General features: G+C 40.7%; 1 protein-coding gene across 3 annotated transcripts in view; it reads left to right on the top strand.

The window, feature by feature from the left end:
* Nucleotides 1-21638, top strand: part of LOC126470566 (uncharacterized) — a 280645-nt gene that overhangs the window by 245459 nt on the left and 13548 nt on the right. For all 3 annotated transcript variants that reach the window (XM_050098510.1, XM_050098507.1, XM_050098508.1), the window contains exons 19-20: nt 10307-10980; nt 11057-11251. In XM_050098510.1, coding sequence (XP_049954467.1) covers nt 10307-10980; nt 11057-11251 — 869 coding nt within the window. The remainder of the gene's footprint in view (nt 1-10306; nt 10981-11056; nt 11252-21638) is intronic.

Genomic DNA, 21638 nt, shown 5'->3' with positions numbered 1-21638 from the left:
ATTATTGTCAGGAATGCCAAACTTTAATAATCAGTTGTTTAACATTGCCTGTGGCACCTCAGTCACATGTTGATTCAGGATTGCAACCATTCCACCATGTAAAACGTTATCTATGATGGTTAACACTTGTCGGTTACCTGCCTGTGTTAGGCTGAATGAACCAAAAATGTCCATTCCCACCAGTTCAAATGGCTTGGATGCCTGTGGTAATCTTTGCAGCAGTACTCAATGACTGAGATCAGCACATTGTGTGCACAATATACAATTCTTCCCATACTGGTTGATTTCTCCTCTCCTTGTCCTCCGCCAGTTTAGTTCAGCCATTTGTCTGTCAGTCGTCCTTCACCCTCCATGACCTGCTTAATTTGTCATTGTGTGCTTCCCTCTACATTTCATCCTTCAAAGCTGCAAGTATAATAACATGTGGCCCGTACTTCACCACCCTACACAATATTCCCTCGTACCTCGCGAATTGTGGCTGCATCATAAATAACTGGCAGTGTGCATCAGCTGTCTGTGTTTGTTGCCACTTGGCAAGGCTTCTGCCAGTCGCTCATATGACCCCAGGTCCCTCAGCTCAATGCTGTTGACATTCCTATGTTTCCTGTGGGGCTTGTGTGCTATCTCATAATAGAATTCAGCCTACTTTAATGCCCAATGGCTTAATCTACTTGAAGGACCTTGCAGTCCTAGTAACAACTTTAACACCAAAGGTCTTTTATAACTTCGAATTTCCTACCGTTTAGGTAACAATGAAAATAGGTAATACAATAAATGGCACTCAACATCTCTCTCTCTCTCTCTCTCTCTCTCTCTCTCTCTCTCTCTTTCTCTCTCTCTCTCTCTCTCTCTCTCTCTCTCTCTCTCTCCCCGTGGTTGAGTAATTGTGTGTGGCTTTCTTCAGGTGACTCAACACATATGCTACTGGATGTTCTTTGCCATCTATGTCCTGACTTAAAATACATCCAGTTGTGTCACAGGATAGGAGAAATTCTTTCTCGTAATTTGAAAATATTAATAGTGGGCTAGTCGTCAATGCCTGTTTCTATTTCTCAAATGTGGCCTGACAGTCGGTTGACTGCTGAAATTTCACACCTTCTTTTTTCAACATCAGTCTGGCAATTTCAGTAAACGCTTTGACAAAGCTTCCATGATAACTACACAGTCCTAAAAATGATTGAAGTTAGTTTTTTGTGGTAAGAAGTCACAGATAGCACATATCAGCCTGGAGTCAGTCTTTGTGCCAGCTTCGCTAATCACATGACCTAGATAGTTTACTCCAGTGAGTGCTAAATGACACTTTTCAGTATGTAATGTTAAATGTGCCAAACACAACCTGTTAAACCCTTGTTGTGCATACACCTATAGCCCTTAAGAAAAGAGAATAATAATGTGTGAACAGGCCACACACTGCCGTGGTTTTAATCTGCTTAACAGTCCAGCCAATAACCTCAGGAATGTGGCTGGCTCATTCTTAAGCCCAAATGCCATCAGTCAGCAGTAATAGTGACCCCATGGAACAGTAAACACAGTCTTCAGCCGGTCTCCTGGAACCACTTCCAATTGGTGATATGCACTCTTTAAATGCATCATGGAGAAATATTTACATTGACCTAAGTTTTCCAAAGTCTCTGTTATGTTTAGCATAGGATATGCATCCATGATTGTTCTGGCATTTAGAGACCAGTAATCACAACAGAACCTGTATTTCTTCATTCCACCTTATGATTTCATTGGAACAATGACAACAGCTTCTCTCCATGGACAGCCACTGTCCTCAGTAATGCCATGATCCTACTGCTAACTAATGAATTCTTCCATTAGAAGTTTTATGTGCCTGGGTATTCGGTATGGCTTTTTGTGGACTGTTGGGCTATTCCCTGCTGGGATTTTATGCTGAGTGACAGGTGTCACTAGTAATTGTCCACTAGGATTGAGCAGATCTGTGAATTGTATCAACAAAGTTTCCGTGGCTGACTTATCCTTTCATTTCAAATGTTCCACATTCTCACATGTTGTAGGTGCATTGACAGTTTTCTTATGGCACAGGTATCCACTCAACCTATGCAAGTCATCCTGATCTAAGATTTCCAAATTGCCAGTCAGTAACCCTTCTGCTAAATCTACTTCGTCAGAGCCAAAATTATCTACACTCACTGGAAACATGTAATTTTCATCTATATCTCCTGCACACATGCCATGTTTCTATACACAAAACATTGCAAAGTATCCAGTTTGCCATTGTGCTCAAACAGCTCTAGAACACACAATAAATCATTCGGTAGTTCAGTACCCACACTCACCCACAGTAATTTTCCCATACCTCTAGGTTCTTTATTCTGTGAATTGTGCTTTAATGAACATGTACACAGCTTATTTGATTTCACCTTCACAATCAACAAACCTTGTGACAGTGTAGCACTTGCAGTGGTCGTTCTGAGCAGGAACAATTTCCCACTGAGCTCAGCAGCATGCAGTGAAAGGTCAATTTTTGTGTAATGCTTATTCAGAAAATCCAGCCCAAGGATTGTGCAGCACCTCTCACTGACAGAGGCTAGTACTTCCGTATACTCCTGAAAATTCCTTGCTCCAATGCAGGAATTGAGCAGTGCTGAGCCCATTGGTGCCACATCATATCCTCTACTCCATGTAACGTATATCCTGATAAGGTCCAGAGTAGTTACCAACACATGAGCCTCTGTGTCCATTAAAAACATATATTCTGTTCAATTCACCATGCACAGCGGGCGGTACTCTTCCAGGGAACATTGTCTGGTGGCTGAGGAATTCCATTTGAGTTTAATGAATGTTTATTGTGAGCTGTTCTCTTTGCTCTCCATTCTGACAGTCTCGCACCAGGTGCCTAGCCAACCTACATTTATAACATTGCTGTCGGCGACACTGTTTCCGAATGTGACCTGTACATCCATGCCTATAGGTCCTTACCTCTGAGAAAAAAATGCTCCATCCAAGTTGCTATGTCCTCCTCCTTAAGCATTAATGGCACCAGTGATATCCTTTGGATTTTCTATCAATACTCTCCTTGACGTATTGACTGGAAGTTCCCCAAAAATACATCTAGCACCCTGTGTTCTGCCTGTTGCAAAATAATTTTATCCACCTCTTCACTCTGCATCAACTCTGATGTTTGTGCGTTGATTTTCCTGATTTTATTCAAGACTGCCTCCACCAATTCATTTCATTTCTGAGGCATTCCATTAAGTTGTTCCCTGAAGAATATGGCACAGATCTGTTTGCGGTAATGGTGGTAGTCTGTTCTAAAGTTGTTCAAATGTGTACACGTTATTTAACCCCCTCATGGTATGTTACATACATCTTTGCATTGCCTACTAATCATAATGTAGCCATATGCAAATGTACATTGTCTGCCCAGTTACTCAAACTAGTAGCAGCTTCTAGATTGTCAGTAAAGGCTGTCACATTCTCAGTTGGCTTGTCCAAAAAAAGAGTTATTAAACAAGCTGCAATAGGATCCACAAAAGGAACAAGTATACTGAATGAAGCTTTTGTCTCCGCCATTCCAGCTTGTCTATTCTCACTGTCTGCTGTTAAAGTATCTACGTGCCTTTGTAATGTGAGTTCAGCAATATGTTTCATCAAAATTTCACCGCTTTTGGCATCGTATTGCTTGTGTACTTAGCATTTTTGCAACCTCTAACAATACAATATACACCTCAAACTGAGGACATCTACCACAAGCACTCTGACAGAGGTACAATAAAATAACACTAATTCACTAGCACTGATGTGCTTCATGCCCATAATGCCAGCAAGTGCCCTACAGAGCTGGCACTGCCTTACTACACAGTAATTCATGACCTGCTAAATTACAATTCTAGCATCTAACTGGCTGTAAATAGTATTTTCTACAATCCACTTTAAAAATATGACAAGTCTGCAGGTTCCTCTGGTTTCATGAATTACACCTTGAGATTTCTGTGCACATTCCATCTATTTACCATGGACATGATCAAAAGAAACCAAAAAGTCCACGAAAATAAAAAGTCACGCACCAAGACCATATTCCTGAGCTGCAAACTGTGACTACATGGTCCTGGACTGTGCTCCAGATACCAGTTAAAACTTACAGGCACCATGGCAGTAGGCCTCTATGGAGAGTGGTGGAACACAATAGTCTGAATTCAGGATGTTGATAGTCCTCTACCTTGGGCAGGGTAGCAGTAGAGGGGTGGTGGACATCTGCAAGTTGTCTGTGTTCTCGTAAAAACATCATTGTCAAAACATTCATTGATTATTCAACAGCAACAACCATAGTGATAGCGGAAGGAGTCAATGCCCTCAGTGTGTAAACTGTATACAACCTGCAAGAAGGCGCAGCTTGCAGTGTTGGATGGCCACTGGTGATGAGAGCAGCATGTGTCAGCTTGTAAAGCAGACTAGGGACTGCACAGCAGCCTGGGGCACAACACACAAATGAGCACAGAATCACTTTATGGCCCCAGGATGGATGCTGTGGTTCCCAGTGGCAGCAGTGGCTGCTCAATGAGCAGAAGCAGGCAGCACAGAGTTTGCATGCACAGGCAATGGCAGTCGAATGGCTGCACAGCCCTGGGCTTGAACTGTAGACCTCCTGGGTAGGTGGCTGGCAGCAGCTACATTAGACAGCCAGGTGGCCCATCAGTTGCAGGATGCTGAAGTCCACAGCATTGGAATTGGCACCAGCAACGGCAGAATCTGAAGAGGGTGTCTGGTCGAGGCACGTAGACTCCTAGGCTCGTGTACCAATATAGGTCGTCCCCCCACCCTCCCCCTCCAGATTGGTGGCTGGCACACTGTGACACCCTTGACTAAAAATGATGTGTATTTATAATGGTCTTGGCCCACCATTGTTTTGCTACAGCGTTGCTTTCAGTCAGGTAAGCCCCAACATTTCCATGGCTCAGCTGTGAAGTAACTGGGCCACCAATGCTGCAATGACTCCGCTTTCTTGCTGCATTGGTGATATTGGTCTCTCAGTTGCACTTATTAGTGTGCTAGGGGCCTGGCTGGCAGTTCCTGTAGTATCAGCAAGCAGCCCATGATGTAATAACATTTGGTCAGCCTGTGGTCTGACCCACTTCAGCAGCCTCTTACATTTTCTGGGACAGGTGTCTTAACTCTACTCAGCTGCGCCCAATCAATTACTGTCGGCGGAACATTTCAAAATATTTGTAGAGTAATGACATGGTTCTTAAAATCATAAATTCCATCTGAAACTTTATTCTTCAAAAATGTATCATGCATATTTAAAATTATTCACTTGCAAACTGTGTGCACTCAACATTAGTTAAGATTGACTTGCCACTGTTTAGTTGCTGGTTGACTTAATGAAGTACTGTGAAAGCTCTCAAAAATACAAATTTAGAGTACAAATTGTTTCAGTTTATGATACCAAGATTTCCTTTACCTGTTTTTGCAATAAAAGAGTATAACAATCTCAAAAATTAATCTGTGATTCAGCAAAATATTAAATTAATTTTAGTGTCACTTTACTACAGCATGTAAACAATGTTAAGAATGGCCATTATCATTTCTTACATCACACTGCCATGTGAATTCATGTGAATAATGGTAAGGAACACAACTTAGCATTATTTACTTGCTTAAATAATTATCCGCATTTACCTAATGAGTAACAACTTCTGAAGTGTACTTTCATTGAGGAACACATTCAGGATCTTTATCTTAGTCCTAGTTATTCACATCACCCTCGGACGTCTACAGATCATCCCAGAAAAGCATTTGACTGGCAAGAAAACCACACACATTGCCACTACTGTCAACCATGTTTTGGCACTTAGCACTGTTTACATGAGAAATTTGTCATTCATAAGAATCTGAAATTATTGATACCACTGCAGGTCCTTGGTTTATTGTGCAACTATCAACTAATATGGATAAAACAAATCATGTTCCATATTTTACATGCAGTAACTCTGTTTGTCATTGATTGTCCCTTACCGTTGTACACTGCTGAGGTCTTCAGTTGTACCAGGCTGCTTTGATTTTATTTTCTCTGTTTTTGTTCTTGTAACTAATATAAAAATGTACGCACTCAAACTGCGGCTCTTTTTCATGGCACTGAGGTACCCACTTGTTATTATTACATATTGTTGTTTCCTTAAGTGGATACTTCTTTAAATGCATCCCAAAATTAGTTTAAATGAGCTACAGAAAGTAGATTATTATGCCTCTAATGTTTTGTTCCTCATTTCTTGTTTGGTTTACTTATGTCCATAAAAAAAACCCATGCAATTGTATTTTTTAAAACTCTTTGGTATGCGTGCAGTTTTGTAGTTTACGATAATTTTGCCTTTAAATATATTGTTTGGCAGAAATGATTCGAGAGACCTAGCTGTTTTATTTAGTGTTTTCCCTGTAACATCCTGTTATCACAGTTTCTGCTGACTTATCAGATGGAAAGTCTGTGCTGTATGCTTAAAAGTTCTTACCTTGTCTGTAATATTTGTGATATTTTTGTGACACACACACACACACACACACACACACAAAGTTAAGTTTGTATGAATGTAAACCCTCTGCGGATTATGCAGTGTACATGTCGCCATATTTGGTATCAATACATATGAAATTTCTGTACCCGGCTTTACACACTGTGCTCCTTTTACTACACAAATGCATGAAATTGACCCTTTTAAGAAAACCCACCAACAGCAGACAGTGTTTTCATATGGGGATAATACCACATGTTGGATTTCTGCTTATCTACCGTCGTGGTCTATCATGCATACAATTGTGCTATTCAAAAATGTAAGTACAGCTTCATTATTTTAATGAACAATTGTTAAACTTTGAATTTGGTTGTTACTTATGCTTGTTACTTTTTGGTGAGCGATAAGTACACCTCCCATTGTGTCAGAATGATCATAGAAGAATGGTCATGTCCTCTTAGCCAACATGGATTTGGCTTTGTATGGATTAAGATCTACCTCCTGTATGACCTCAGTCAGTCTTACCTAAGTAGTTTTCTTCAGTAATAGGTGATGCCTAGGGAAACTCTACTGACAGTATTGCCTGATACCTGTACAATGTGTGCAAAGTCAGTTTTCATCTGTACCACTGACAGGTAACTTTGACAAATTGCACATTGGTGATATCAAAATCAGTGATAGCTGAGGTCATCCTATTAATGCATTAATATCTCCAGCAGTGAACAGTTCAGTGTCTGAGAGATTGAGCTAGCCACTCCAATTTTAATTCCAAAGAGTATGATTTGAGATGCTTTTGGGAAGTGTGTTGTTCGAAGTACTCATCAGAAGCTTGCTGCACTGGAACAGCTCTGCTGAAGTAATGGCATTTAATTCCTGTGGAGCTCATACACATCATCACATATTTCTGAATTTGTTCAACTCGTGCTTGGGTCAGTTACATAACTGTACTCGTGCTGCAGTGAACTGACACATTTATTTCAACATCTCAAATTTATGGGAGTTCCTTATATGTTTATGTATTCTCATGTTTTGTTTGTGCCATACTATGTGTTATTTACTTTTGTTAGGTTTCATCTAACATTGTTAGATTTCATCTAACACAACAGACAACTTTTTGAAACTACATTACTTTTGTGATTTTTCTTAAATTTTTGGAAACCACTAGGGTAATTTAAACACTTTTGAATAACTCAGGATCTTATTTGTAAATGTAATGGATTGATATTTTTAGAAAAATCCTCATAAATTAAATTCATGCAGATTTATATACATACAGGTCAGCTGGATGAGGTTCCCCAGATTTGAACTCACTCCATACTCAGTTTCTGTGTTTCCAAGTCACAGCATTTTTACTCAGTAATGTGCTAGTGATAGTGGGTGGTTCAACAATTACCCTTTTGGTACTGAAGGCACACATTTGAACTGTGAGTCGCTGAAATAATCGTGACTCATGACATTTGTCATTTAATCTGAAATATTATTAGTTTTGTTCACCAGTATCTTTAAGATTTTAATGAGTTCTCCAACTGTTAATGAGTTCTGTACACATTATTGTGGCTCCAGAGTTACCATAGACTCACAAAGAGCTGAGGTAGAGGTCTATTATCTGTTTGGTACTAACAGCTGTCCCATAATTACATGTTGAACCAAGGAGAATCTGTGTCAATAACACCATAGATCTGTAAGCCTATACCATTCATGCATAATTTCAGACACAGACACAGCCGTAATTTTGGGTAATTAGGTGGATAATGGTAGAGAAGGGTTGGACTTGGAAAAAGTAAATGCTTTCAGGAGTCAAGAGAATTGGCTTTGCAACTTGCCAGTAGCTTATGGATTATGTCTCATGCTTTTAAAAGGCAATCTGTGCCATTGGTACTACCCTGTTGAATGAGCACATGTCCCTAACACTTGAACAAATGACAGAGGAATTGGCTGACTGATGATCTAAATGTATTCTACACTGTTCAACGTTTCCTCTAAAAACATCAGAGATGTACAGTCATTGTAATTTATTGTTCAGCACCCTGTGATGCCACAAGTTGTCTTTGTATGATGAACACCTGTGTCCAGCTCTCGTGGCCACCACATGCAGGAACAACCATCACTGATCGGTACTCAACATTAAACATAATTTGATGCTATTTATTTCTCTGGTCCTCCCCACTCCCTTTCCACACTATGGGCTATGCACGGTGATGAGATTTTGGAGGAATCCCAGTTTTTAAAAATTAAAAAGATATATCCTGATCATCTTTGCCGACAATATTTATCTCTGTTTGCGTCAAAGTTGCTGTGCAGTCAGCAGTGGCTGCTTGTCTGATGTGCAGGAGTTAGTCTGTTTGTTACTGCCTTCCAGAAAAAAGACCATAACATGTTCTCCTTCCTCAAACTACTAGCACCCAGCGTAGATACACAACTGACACATCATGTCCAACTGCTGGACAGTTCTTCAGAAGGACCATCTAGTTACCCAGTGCCCATATGATCTCACTTTAACTCAGTTGCTTGCACAAATTTTCCTAGCACAATGTTCAGAACACCAGGTAACTGTTTCAACAAGTTAGTATGCAGTTTCTAATCCATCCACAACCTGATGACCTGAATCATTGTCTTTATTCCTCTCTATTAGTACCCCATACAAATACATTATTTAAATCTTAACTTCAGATATATTACTTTTTCGTTTATGACCAGTGTTCTTTCAAAGTACCAAGTATTTGAAAATACATGTGAGAAGCTTGGGTGTTGACATAAAAGTCATGCAGGAAGCCTGCGACCACTATGTAAACACTGCGCACATCCTATATCACTGCTTTATTAAGTCACAAAAATCAGCAGATGTTTTGTTGTTAAAAACTGCATTTGTTGATGCGTTTCAAGCATAACCCATCATCAGAACATCATAATACAGAGTATTGTGTCACATACTGAAATTCTTGACGGTTGAGCACCAATATTGAGAAGGTAATTATATGGCGCAAAGCTACATATTAAGGCATTTTTTACAATGTTCTGATGACGAGCTATTCCCATTCGTGTCAGTAAATATAATTTTCAACAAATGATATGTTGATTTTAATGCTGTAGTAAAGCATGGCTGTTAACATGTTCTCAGAATGTCCATGTGAAAAGTCAGGAAAAATGATTCCGATTTCAGTGGTTGCATATGTCGTAACAAAAGACTGGCCTGTCTTTAGCGGATAACATCTCCAAAACATTTTGTGTTTGTGGGTAGAAATAAACAGAAAAAGGAATTGCAGTGAACACAACAATCCTTACAGAATTGTTCATTTTTCAGTGTGTCCTCTTTATTACATGCAGTGGGGATTGATTCTGATTCATGGACAGTTGTGCCAAGTTTTCTTTCTTTATGCTACAAAATGAAATTCATTATTTATTGTAGTTGCAATCTGTGACATGCTAGGATTGTTATACTGTGTACATTATTATCAGGCCTCATTGAAGCTGCAGTTTGGTAAGTGGTTTCCTTTTCCACATAATTGAAATATGCCATTATTATTATTATTATTATTATTATTATTATTATTATCTTAAAATAAGTAGAGCTGTCTGAATAAGTCTCACAGATGAGTAGCTCAGTTTATGAAGAGAAGAGACATTAATAACTATAACAAAGTAGCAGAATATTTTTCAAGACTTGCAAACCGAATATAACATCATTCATTACTTTTTTACTTTTAATAATACTTTCAGCCTGCATGGCTGAGTGGCTTTCGTCTCTCTCTCTTTCTTGTTTCATGGAAAAATGAGTTTATTTGAATGATTTCAGCAGACAGAATTTTGGAGACTAATTTCATTATTTGTTGTAGCCGTCTGGATCAGTCTAAATTAAATCAATGGAATGAAAAATGGGATTGTTATACTGAAGTTCCAACAGATGAGGACAATGATGCTAATGAAAAAAGTGATGATACAATAGTTAATGAAGATGACAATGCCATTGATGAGACACCAGTCCTGCTAGTTAAAGAAGATAATGAAGATATTATGATTGATCCAAAGGAAGAAGGAGAATACGAAGGAGGAGAAGACGGATTAGCAGAAGATGGAATATCAGAAGATGAAATATCAGAAGACGGAATATCAGAGGACGGATTAGGAGATTACGGATTAGGAGAGGAAGGAGTAGAAGACGAAGGAGTAGAAGACGAAGGAGTAGAAGATGAAGGAGTAGAAGAAGAAGGAGTAGGAGAGGATGGACTAGTAGAGGACAGACTAGAAGAGGACGGCACAGGAGAGGACGGCGTAGTAGCAGAGGACATAGTTGGAGAAGACGGAGTTGTAGAAGACAGAGCAGTAGAAGATGAAGGAGGGGAAAATGTAGAAGGAAAACATGGAGTATTAAATGATGTGCTTGCAAGTTTATCGAGTTGCTCTAGTACCGAGTCATTGAACAGTGTTCCTGCTCCATTTAAAACAGTGACATATGTACAGGCAGAAGACAGTTGTGGGCATCAGGAGACTGATAGAATTTTGGAAGCAGGTAAGATTTTCACCTGTACATTTTGCTAAATATAATTTGCAAAATGCAGTGTGTAATCTTTAAACTTTACTTTTAGGCTCAGCAACAGAATGTATTGTACCAGAAGACGTAAATACAGAACAAGATTCTTTAATAAGCACGGATGCCAGTTTTATGACTGCAGAAAGTAGTTTTCAGTCTCAGGAATTAAGTTTTCTGAGTCCTGATGTTCCTACCATGCATGCAGGTGCCAATTCTCTGGTAACAGTGGAAAAACGTGTCCTTCATGAAGGTGAGAAATTTACATGTATGCTGTTTCCTACATTTCTGAAATTTGTACTAATTGAGATAGTACAAATACTTGAGGATATATGAAAACTGCTGATTACTGGCAAGACATGTTTTGGTATTATCTGTAACATTATGTGAGTCATGTCAAACAGTGAATTTGTATTATGCAAAGGTGCTTAAAAGACCAAGGTAACAGAGCATTTTTGAAGAAACTACATTCTGTGGCTCATGTACCAAAAATAAATAAATAAAAAGGAATGAGAGCAGGTAACCACTCTCCTATAGGTGAATTGTGGATGATCAAGGACAGACACTAGCAGTTGCACAATTAAGAGGACTTGGTGTTGGTTACAACCAGTAATTAGAGAGATACTTATGTATAACTGTAGAGAGAGAGTGTGTGTGTTTTTAGGTGATCCACAGAGGCATTCCTCCACGCTTCAGATAAGCAAATCAGCCTGTTCATTTTGCTTAGGAAGTAGTGCATGCCATGTCCATAACATTTTGTAAGCTGCGTGAATCATCTAATCTCCATATTAGAATAGTGGTGTTTGGATTTAGTGAAACCAGGGTTAATGAGCCGAGGGATGGTCACTACTGCCAACTGTCTATAAGTGTAACCTCTGAGCATACTTCACCAATCACTGTTCTTTGTGATTGTGTGTCACACAGAGAAAAAGATTTTGGTTTAACTGCTCAAATATGAAAATGGGGCAAACTTCTACACAAAAATTCCATAAGGTATACTATTTATCAGTAGGGTGGGATGAGACTGAATGGTTGTTGAGCCAGAGCACTCACTGAACCTCACTTATATTAGGCCTGCTCTGGTATGCAAGGCTTTGCTTGAGATGCAGTACAACCAGGGAGTACCAGTATGGACTAATCTTATAAGATCAGAGTTCAGAGTCATCTTGTCAACAGTATTACATAATAGTAACAGAATATAACTGGTTTTCCAGGATATACGTATCATTAGAAATAGGGTAGAAGGTATCATTAATCAAAAAGCACTAGAAGATGCAGCGAGTAAGTTAAAATCGGTTAAAAAGTGCTGTAATTGTACTCTACTGACACATTGAAGGAAGTACCACATCCCATATGTTGCAAGACAGTGGAAAAGGGGAGGGGGGGGGGGAGCACGACTGCCACCATACCCACATTCATTTTAGTTTACCAGAATACTTAATACAAGATTTCTTTCAGCTGAAGTATGTGCATACATTCCAAACCCATTATTCTTCTATAAATGTCAGTGTTTTGGCTATACTGAACTTTGGCATTTAATGGACAGGCTATGTTACTGAAAATGTGCTAAAGTTGGAACACCGTATAACTCTCCTGCCTGTTGCATTAACCATTCAGACGAGCACCCAGTGTGTAGTTGGAACTGCCTTGTCTGTGTTGAGGAGCAGTAGATAGAAGAAATCAAGCCAGCAGTATGAATACCATGTGGAGAACTAAAGAAATTGTACAATACATAACAGCCTTGTTATCAATCTTCCTGCTTTTTAAGAAGTTGGTCTTCAAAGCAAATTGAAGAACACAGACAGGTTGTTCTGGAACTGTTTCTAAATCATGTTCATTTATTTGCATGTGTAAAAGTGTACTTATTAAGCAAATGTCAAAGAAAGTAACGGCACTAATAAGCACCTCCAGTCCTCTTGTCACTGTAAGGTGTGTCAAAGGGAACAGGGATCTTGACTTGACCAACCAGATTGTGAGGATGGTAAAACAAACAAGTCAATCTCAAAGCATGCCATGTGCCGATGAGATGAACGGCTGTTAAGTTGAAACAATCGTTATCAGGCAACCTTTGGGGAACCTGCCCCACCTCAGTTGTATAGGGCTTACAGAGGCATGCAGGGCTCTGTGTAGGTGGACTTTCATTTCCCTAGCAGCTTGTTTGACTGAAATGGAACCCTTGAAATTTCCTCCTCTTCCTCCCAGTGCAATGGGTGAGTCACTGGTAGGCACCAACATCCAATCTCACCAGAGGGCTCATGTAACCATTCCTCCTGACTCAGGGATTATACAGAATTTTTCAGTCAATGCATGCTGCTGGTCAAGATGTGTTTTTTGATTGTGTGATGATAAGAGGGCAACTTTGAGAAGTTTTTGCCTTTTTATAGTAAAAAATCTTTAGAGGGCATCGCAGATATGCTGAAATCAGTTAAATGATTATGTAATGGAACACTGTTGGTTGAAACTGCTAGTTCTCAACAACCAACCAACCTCCAGATAGCTAAATGCCTTGGAATATGCCATAGAAACAGAGCTCCACAACATCTTCAACTACAGCGAAGTTGTTGTGTAATGTAGATATCTGGCAGACATCCCCAAGGAGGAATTGAAAGATGAGTGGGCTCAAGACGGGGTGGTTGATGTGCAAAATGTATTGGAAAAGGTGAATGAGGATCTCGTAAAATCTGACTCCTTCATCCTTACCTTCAGTAGTGAAGTTCCCAGAGCATATCAAGGCAAGTTTCCTTCGCCTAAGCATATGGCCCTGTGTCCCGAACCCAATGTGCTGTTTTAAATGCCACCGCTTTGGACACACCACCTTAGGATATAAGGATGAAGCCACTTGGGACAAATGTGGCGTGGCTGCCCATGACGGAGTTGGTTACTCCCCTTCTCCAAAGTATGTAAGTTGCTCTGGGGATCATTTTGTCTGGTACAGAGACTGTAATGTCTTCCTTGAAGAAAGGAATGTACACAAGATTGAAACATGAAAACACAGCCCATATGGTGAGTCCAAGAAGCTCTATAAGTCCTGCAGCCTCCCACATTGACTACATCTTTTGCATCGGCCCTTAAAAAGCGTATTTCAACAGACAGTGCTTCTACACAAATGGAGGTTGCTAGTGTCAGCACTAGTACCTGCGTATGTCAGTGCATTTGTCAAGTTGCAGTTGTTTCAGAGCCAATAGCACTCCCAAGAACATCAGATAAAGCCACAGTTGGCACCATTGCAGAGCTCCCGGTACCTCCAAAGGTAGAGCCTGGTAAAAAATTTGGCACTGCTGCTGCAGTAGCTCCTGTAAAGCCCTCCCAGGCCAAAAGATCAAATGGGAAGCTTCCTCCGTGTGTGAAACCAGGCAGTTGAAGTCAGAACACATCTAAGTCATTGGACTTGACGGTTCTACTGCTCCTGTTTCAGAGCCGATGGACTGCAAGGTCTGCTCAGGGCAACCATCCTACCCCAAAGCTGAGCCTCAATCTGTTGTGGGTTCCCCACCCCAGTGGAAAGAGAGGGTGAAAGTACGAACCCTGTGATAAATGACTTTCATACTACAGTGGAGCATAAATGGGTTCAGGACTCATGTGAAGGAACTGAAAATTCTGGCACAGCCAATAGCATGTGCTTTCTGTTTACAGAAAACACATTTCAAAGCTACTGAGCCCTCTATGCTTTGGGGCTATACCCTCCTCCAAAAGAATGACCTGACTGGGGAAAGAGCCAAGGGAGAGGTTGCTGTGTTTGTTAGTAACATACACCACTCCTCTGCTCTCTCCTTGGTTACTGACCTACAGGCAGTAGCCGTTGCTGTTTGCTCCTTGTATTTACCTCCTCAGAATGCAATAGGCTCTGATGCTCACAGGCCTTATTGCACAACTCCCCTGCCTGTTTCTCCTACTGGGTGGTTTCAGCGCCCATAATATATTACAGGGCTTAGGGGTCGAGTCTTGCAGAACCTCATGATGTCTCAGGAGCTGTGCATCTTCAGTAGAGGCAGTCCCACTCATTTCTCAGCTGCTATTGGATCATCTTCAGCCATTGACTGCTCTTTCTGCTCTCCAGCACTTGCAGACTCAGCACAGTGGGAAGCAACTGACCACTTCCCATTGTTGAACTGTCTGCTGGTTGGAGGATTGGTCGAACAGAAGCCACCTTAATGGATGGTCAGCAGGGCTAAGTGGACACTGTTGAGTCAGGTGGGTGTGTCTGAACACAGCGTCCAGGAATAGGTGGACCACACCACATGAGTGATCTATCTTAGGAGGCAACCTGTACTTTGGTGGACTAATGAGTGCCATTCAGCAATCCACGACAGGCTTGCATCTCTTCAACAGTTTAAATGCCACCCAACAACAGACAACCTCACATCCTTTTGAGTCATGAGAGCCAAGGCTCAACGTGTAATTAGTGAGAGCAAAAAAAGCTCATGGCAAGCATTCCTTGACTCTTGTCAACCATTCCACTTGTTCTACAAAAGTATGGGAAGCCATCTGGAGGACCAGTAAACACAGTTGATTTCCAGTAGCAACAGTGCTAAAACAGAGGTGTCTCCAAGCAATGCCCAGAGACATTGCTCAGATGATGGCAGATGGAGATGGGTGCAGCCAATGCCAGCCAGGTTATACAATGTTTCATCACTACTGTGTGACTGCAGAGAGGGGCAAGTTTGACTCCAGATCCCACAATTCTGAGTCTTGGTAGTGCCCTTTCTCCATGTGCTTGCTGGAATTGGCACTGCCAGAGACTCATGATTCTGTACCCAGTCCTAACCAAAAACAGTATTGCATGCTTCAACATTTGCCAGCAGTGTCAAAGGAAATCCTTGAATGTTTTAAACTGATACGGCATACAGATCATTTCTCAGACTCGTGGGGAGAGGAAATTTTGATACCTCCCCTCAAACTAGGAGTGGACCGCACATGTTCCGGAGTATCGCTTTAGCAAGCTGTGTAGGAAAGACACTGGTGCAAATGATTAACCATTGTCTGGTCTGGTTGTTAGAGACCAGGCAACTCCTTAGCTACTCTCAGTGTGGATTCTGTAGATTTTGATACACTGTTGACAACCTGATCGTGCTAGAGGCAGCTATTCAGCAAACTTTCATATGTCAACATCACTGTCTCAGTGTTTTCTTCGACATAAGTAAGGTGTACAATACTACTTGGAGTCACAGTATTCTAGAGCAACTTCATCAACAGGATTTTCATGGCCACTTCCCCATCTTCATACGATCTTTCCTATCTAAGTGTTTTATTAGGTCCCACGTTGGTGACACACTGTCAGATCATTTTGAGCACGAGAATGGTGTCCCTCAGGGAAGTGTTATAAGTGTTACCCTCTTTGCCATAGCCATAAACAGTATCACGTCTATGGTACAGTGCTCCTTATTTGTGGATGATTTTGCTCTTTTCTGTTTCTCCTCCAGTGCTGCAACAGCAACTCATCCGTTGCAGCTTACAGTGCTGAGTTTAGAGGAGTGGGCTGTGAAGACAGGTTTTCAGTTTTCTCAAGATAATTTTGTTTGTTCATTTTAATCAGTCTCATTGTATTTTTAATTTACCTGACTTGCATTTGAGGGATACCATTCTACATTTTAAAGACTCAGTGAGGTTTCTGGGCCTCATTTTTGACTCCAAATTGTTGTGGTTATCACACCTGTGAGACTTGAAAGCCAAAACCCAGAAGGCATTAAATATCATAAAATGCCTTAGCCACTGGTCTTGGGAAACAGACAGGGCGTGTCTGCTCAAGTTTTAAAGGGCTTTCATGTGTCCATGCCTCGACCATGGGTGCACACTGTATGGGTCAGCGAGGCCTTCCTACCTGAACATTATTGACTTTCTCCATCATAGGGGGTCAGGTCAGCCAGTGGGGCTTACAGGACCAGCCCCATACCCAGTGTCCGTGCCGAGGCCAGGGAACTGACACTTACCATGTGACGGAAACTCCTCATAGTGCATTAAGGTATATAAGTTCCTCATAGCTCCAACTAAACATGCAAATCATACTGTTGCTCGCCCATTTCTGGAATGCCTTTTCTCCAATCATAAATGAGCAACAATACCATTTAGGACACATGTGCAGCATGTGCTGGAGTCTCTTGATGTGGAGCACACACAACCCCAAATCCAGGGCTTTAACCATCTGCCACCCAGGTCACTGCAGAGGTCCCAGAATAATTTTAGATTTGGTGCAGTACAGTAGAGATTGCAGTCCTGCATATGTTTTTAATACATTATTTTATGATATTTTAACTGAGCACCACAACTCCACAGCTGTATTTACACATGGGTCCATATGGGGGAACTCAATTGGTTTCTCTGTTGTGTTTCCTAATCATGTCCTCGAGGTCTGACTGCCTTAAGACTTTCTTTCCTCAACATAGAATTATATGCGATCTTGGCAGGCACTGGAACAGGTGAGATGTGATTGGAGTGCTACAGTCCTTGTCAGTACTGATTCTCTGAGTGCCCTTCACTCTCTACAGTACTTGTACCCACAGATAAAGTAGTCCAGAATATCCAGGATGCCCTCTTCCAACTACAACAGCTGAGGAAGGAGGTGTCTTTCTGCTGGGTACCAGGGCACATGGGTATTGTGGGGAATGAGAAGGTGGATATAGCAAGCAAGGAGTCATGTTGTGACGCTCAGTTATTTCAGTGTGCAATCACCTTGTTGCTGAGGTACAGAGCCATGCGTTGATGGGAAGACAAGTGACTGGAAGTGACAGATAATAAGCTGCTTCATATGAAACCCACTACACAGCCGTCACATGCCACCTTCCAGCCACGAATATGGGATGATGTTTTCCTCATTAATCTTCACATATGCCACAGTTGTCTTACACATGGCTTCTCGCTCCGGTGAGAGGACCCTCCACTGTCAGGTGCATGCAGTGTACAGATCACTGTGTGCTACATCTAACTGGACTGTGTTTTATTTTTGGACCCGAGGGCAATGACCGAATTGCCAACAGATCTGCCCTGTATTTTAAGTGACAATGAAATGAATGTGGTTAAAGTTTTAAGGTTTTGTGGTCTGTCCAACTTGTTTCCAAAACTTTAAGGGAGATATTCTTAATGTGTTCACATGGTTACTGGCTCACCCATGGTTTTTTTTTTTTTTGTAAGTGGTAAACCAGTCACATTTCCCTGTGCCATTGTTGTTATTTCCTCTTTTGTTTTACTTCTATTTTCATCCCAGGTGTAGTACCTTTCAGTATATCTCCTTTGTTTTGCGGCATGTGATATGTAGTAATTGTGTGTGTCTATGCAAGTGAGGTAGGAGTGAGTGAGCAAATGCAAGAGTGAGTGATTGTGCCCACCTTTTTAACTCTTTTCCCTTTCTTTGTTTCCTTAAATACTTGTAAGGGTGCTGATAACATCGCCACTGAGCACCTGTAGGCCGCCGCCGCCGCCGCCACCACCGCCACCACAAAAACTACTACTACTACTACTACTACTACTACTATCTAATGGTGCAATCAAGAAGAAATGAGATTTGATACGTAGTTCATGGGATATCATGCATCAGAGTCAAAGTGTAACAATGTTTTGGAAGACTATTGAGCAAATAAGGCAGAAGGCATAGACAACATTCTTTTGGAATTTCTAAAGTAATTGGGGGGAAGTGACAACTATTCAAGTTAGTTTGCAAAATCAATGAGACAGGGCACAGATCATTGGATTTTTGGAAAAATATCAAAAACAAAAATAATATTCAGGAAAAGGAAAAGCAAATTAAGGATCTGTTCAGTAAGTCAGTTCAGCATTAGGAAAGGTGTAGACACCAGAGAGGCAGTTGTGACATTTCACTTGATAATGGAAGCAAAATTAAAAAAAAAAAATAAATAAAATAAAATCAACTTGTTCATAGGATTTATCGACCTAGTTAAAGCTTTCGACAGTGTAAAGTGGTGAAAGATGTTTGAAATTCTCAGGAAAATATGTGTAAGGTCAAGAGAAAGACAGGTAATATACAACATGCACAGCAAGCAAGAGAGAAAAATAAGAAAGAAAGACCAGAAATGAATTGCTTGGATTAGAGAGTGTGTGAGACAAGGATTTAGCCATTCGCCCCAACTGTTTAATCTGTCCATCAAAGAAGCAATGGTGGAAATAAAAGAAATTGTCAGGAGAAGGATTAAAATTCAGGGTGAAAAGGTGTATAAGATTTGCTTATTGTTATGCTCAGTGACAATAAAGAAGATTTGCAGGACTTCCTAAATGGAATGAACAGTCTTTCGAGTTCTCACTATGGCTTGAAGGTAAATAGAAGAAGACAAGTAATGAGGAGTAGTAGAAATGAGGTTAGCAATAAACTCAACATCAAAATGGGGGGCTACAAAGCAGATGAAGTGAAGGAATGCTGGTACCTAGGAAATAAAATAATGCAGATATGTGGTGGAGGGCATAAGAAAACAGACCAGCACAGGCAAAGAGGGCATTCCTGGACAAAAAAAGGGTACTTGTATCAAACATTGGCCTTAATTTGAGAAAGAAATTTCTGAGAATGTACTTTTGTAGTGTAGTGTCGTGTGGAAGTGAATCTTGGACTGTGGGAAAACAAGAAAAGAGAATTGAAACATTTGAGATGTGGTGCTCTAGAAGGATGTTGAAAAGTAAGTGGACTGATGAGAAATGAGGTTCTCTGCAGAATCAGTGAGGAGAGAAACATGGGGAAAATATTGACAAGGGGAAGGGACAAGATGATGGGACATGTGTAAGATATCAGAGAATAACATAAAACAATAGGGGAAGACAGAGATTGAAATATATGCAACAAATAATTAAGGAAGTTTGCAAGTGCTACTGTGAGGTGAAGTGGTTGGCACAGGAGAGGAATTTGTGATAGGCCACATCAAATCAGGCAGAAGACTGATGAGCCATAATGAAAAAGAAAGTGTCGCCTTCTAAAAGTACACTTTCTCCATTCATGTAGTGAAATTTCAAAGAATGAAGGAGAAAATTGAGGCATAGCTTGTGATGAGTACAAATAACAGTGGCTGTGGCAAGCTCGAGAATATAGCCATATTTATACTGATATTTAAACTGCTGGCTTTGCTCAAACACTTAACTGCACATTTCATTAACTTCAGGATGTCTACTGACATCATTAATAGTGTGTGATGTTTCAAGTGTGAGCACTATGGACACAGAACCATTACGTGTAAGGGACAGGCTACTTGTGCAAAGTGCAATCAGTTAGTAATTTGCATGTTCATTGGATCATAATTGCAGTGTCTCCCTATGATGTTGAAAAAGTCTGTTAGTTTACATTTATGATGCCTTTCTCTGTGAAAAATATGGCTACGTACTAACCATTTCATGAATCTAAAGCAACTCTCAGATTCCCCCCCCCCCCCCCCCCCCCCCACTCTCCAAATAGTGATACATTCTTAACTCTCTCTCTCTCTCCCCCTCTCCCTCTCTCTCTCTCTCTCTCTCTCTCTCTCTCTCTCTCTCTCTCTCTCTCTCTCTCTCTCTCCCCTCCCCCCCCCCCCCCCACACACGCGCACACACACACACAGATATATATACATACACAAAATAGCATTACTGATTAGATTAGATTCGGTTTTCATTCCTAGACCCAAAAAATGAGATGATTCTCGTGGGTGTAGAAGATGACAGAAAGTATAACATAAAACATTTTAATATAATACTTACTACCCTGGTCATTTGTCAGGAAATTGTTGAACTAGGTGAATACAATGCAGTAAACAGCAACAGCTAATATTTACAGAATTAACAAGCTGTCAGAATGAACCATTGTTAAGCACTATTAATAAATTTGTCGTACACAAAATACCTAATCTTGACTGTTGTGACCAAGTGCTGTAAAAACAGAAATCTAACAGATATTTTTATTTAAGCTGGGTTCACAGTCTCTGTTAAGATATTCATCTATAGAGTAAAAGTAGTTGGCTATCAAAAAGTCTTTCAAACTCTGTTTAAACTATGCTTTAACTGAAACCAGGGTTTTAACGGTTGCTGGCAATTTATTGAAAATGTACGTTCCTGAATATTGGACCCCTTTTTGGACCAAGGTAGGTGAGTTTAGGTCTTTATGTAGATTGTTCTTATTTTTAGTACTGATACTATGTATTGAGCTATTGGTTGGAAATAGAGATATATTATGTGCAACAAATTTCATTAACGAAGAAATATACTGAGAAGCAGTGGTTAGAATACGAAGTTCCTTGAACAGGTTCTGCATGATATTCTGGAACTTACACCACAAATGATTCTTGTCACTCGTTTTTGCTCCCTGAAAGGCGTAGATGCCTCAGAGTGATTGGTGGGTCACGTTGTCCATAAACAGCCCTTTTCAATCTATCCCAGACATGTTCAATAAGGTTCATGTCTGGAGAACATGCTGGCCACTCTAGTCGAGTGATGTCGTTACCCTGAAGGAAGTCATTCACAAGATGTGCATGATGGGGGCACGAATTGTCGTCCATTAAGACAAATGCCTCGCCAGTATGGTGCCAATATGGTTGCACTCGGTGAAGAGAATGTGATGCCAATCCTGAGTGGTCCATTGAGCATGTTGTTGGCCCATCTGCACTGCGCTGCATGTTGTCGTGGTTGCAAAGATGGACCTCGCCATGGGTGTCGGGAGTGAAGTTGCGCATCATGCAGCC

This window comes from Schistocerca serialis, chromosome 3, assembly GCF_023864345.2.
Source record: "Schistocerca serialis cubense isolate TAMUIC-IGC-003099 chromosome 3, iqSchSeri2.2, whole genome shotgun sequence".
In the NCBI taxonomy this organism is placed as follows: Eukaryota; Metazoa; Arthropoda; class Insecta; order Orthoptera; family Acrididae; genus Schistocerca; species Schistocerca serialis.
Note: the sequence above shows the minus strand (reverse complement) of the source record. Positions and strands in the feature narration are given on the sequence as shown.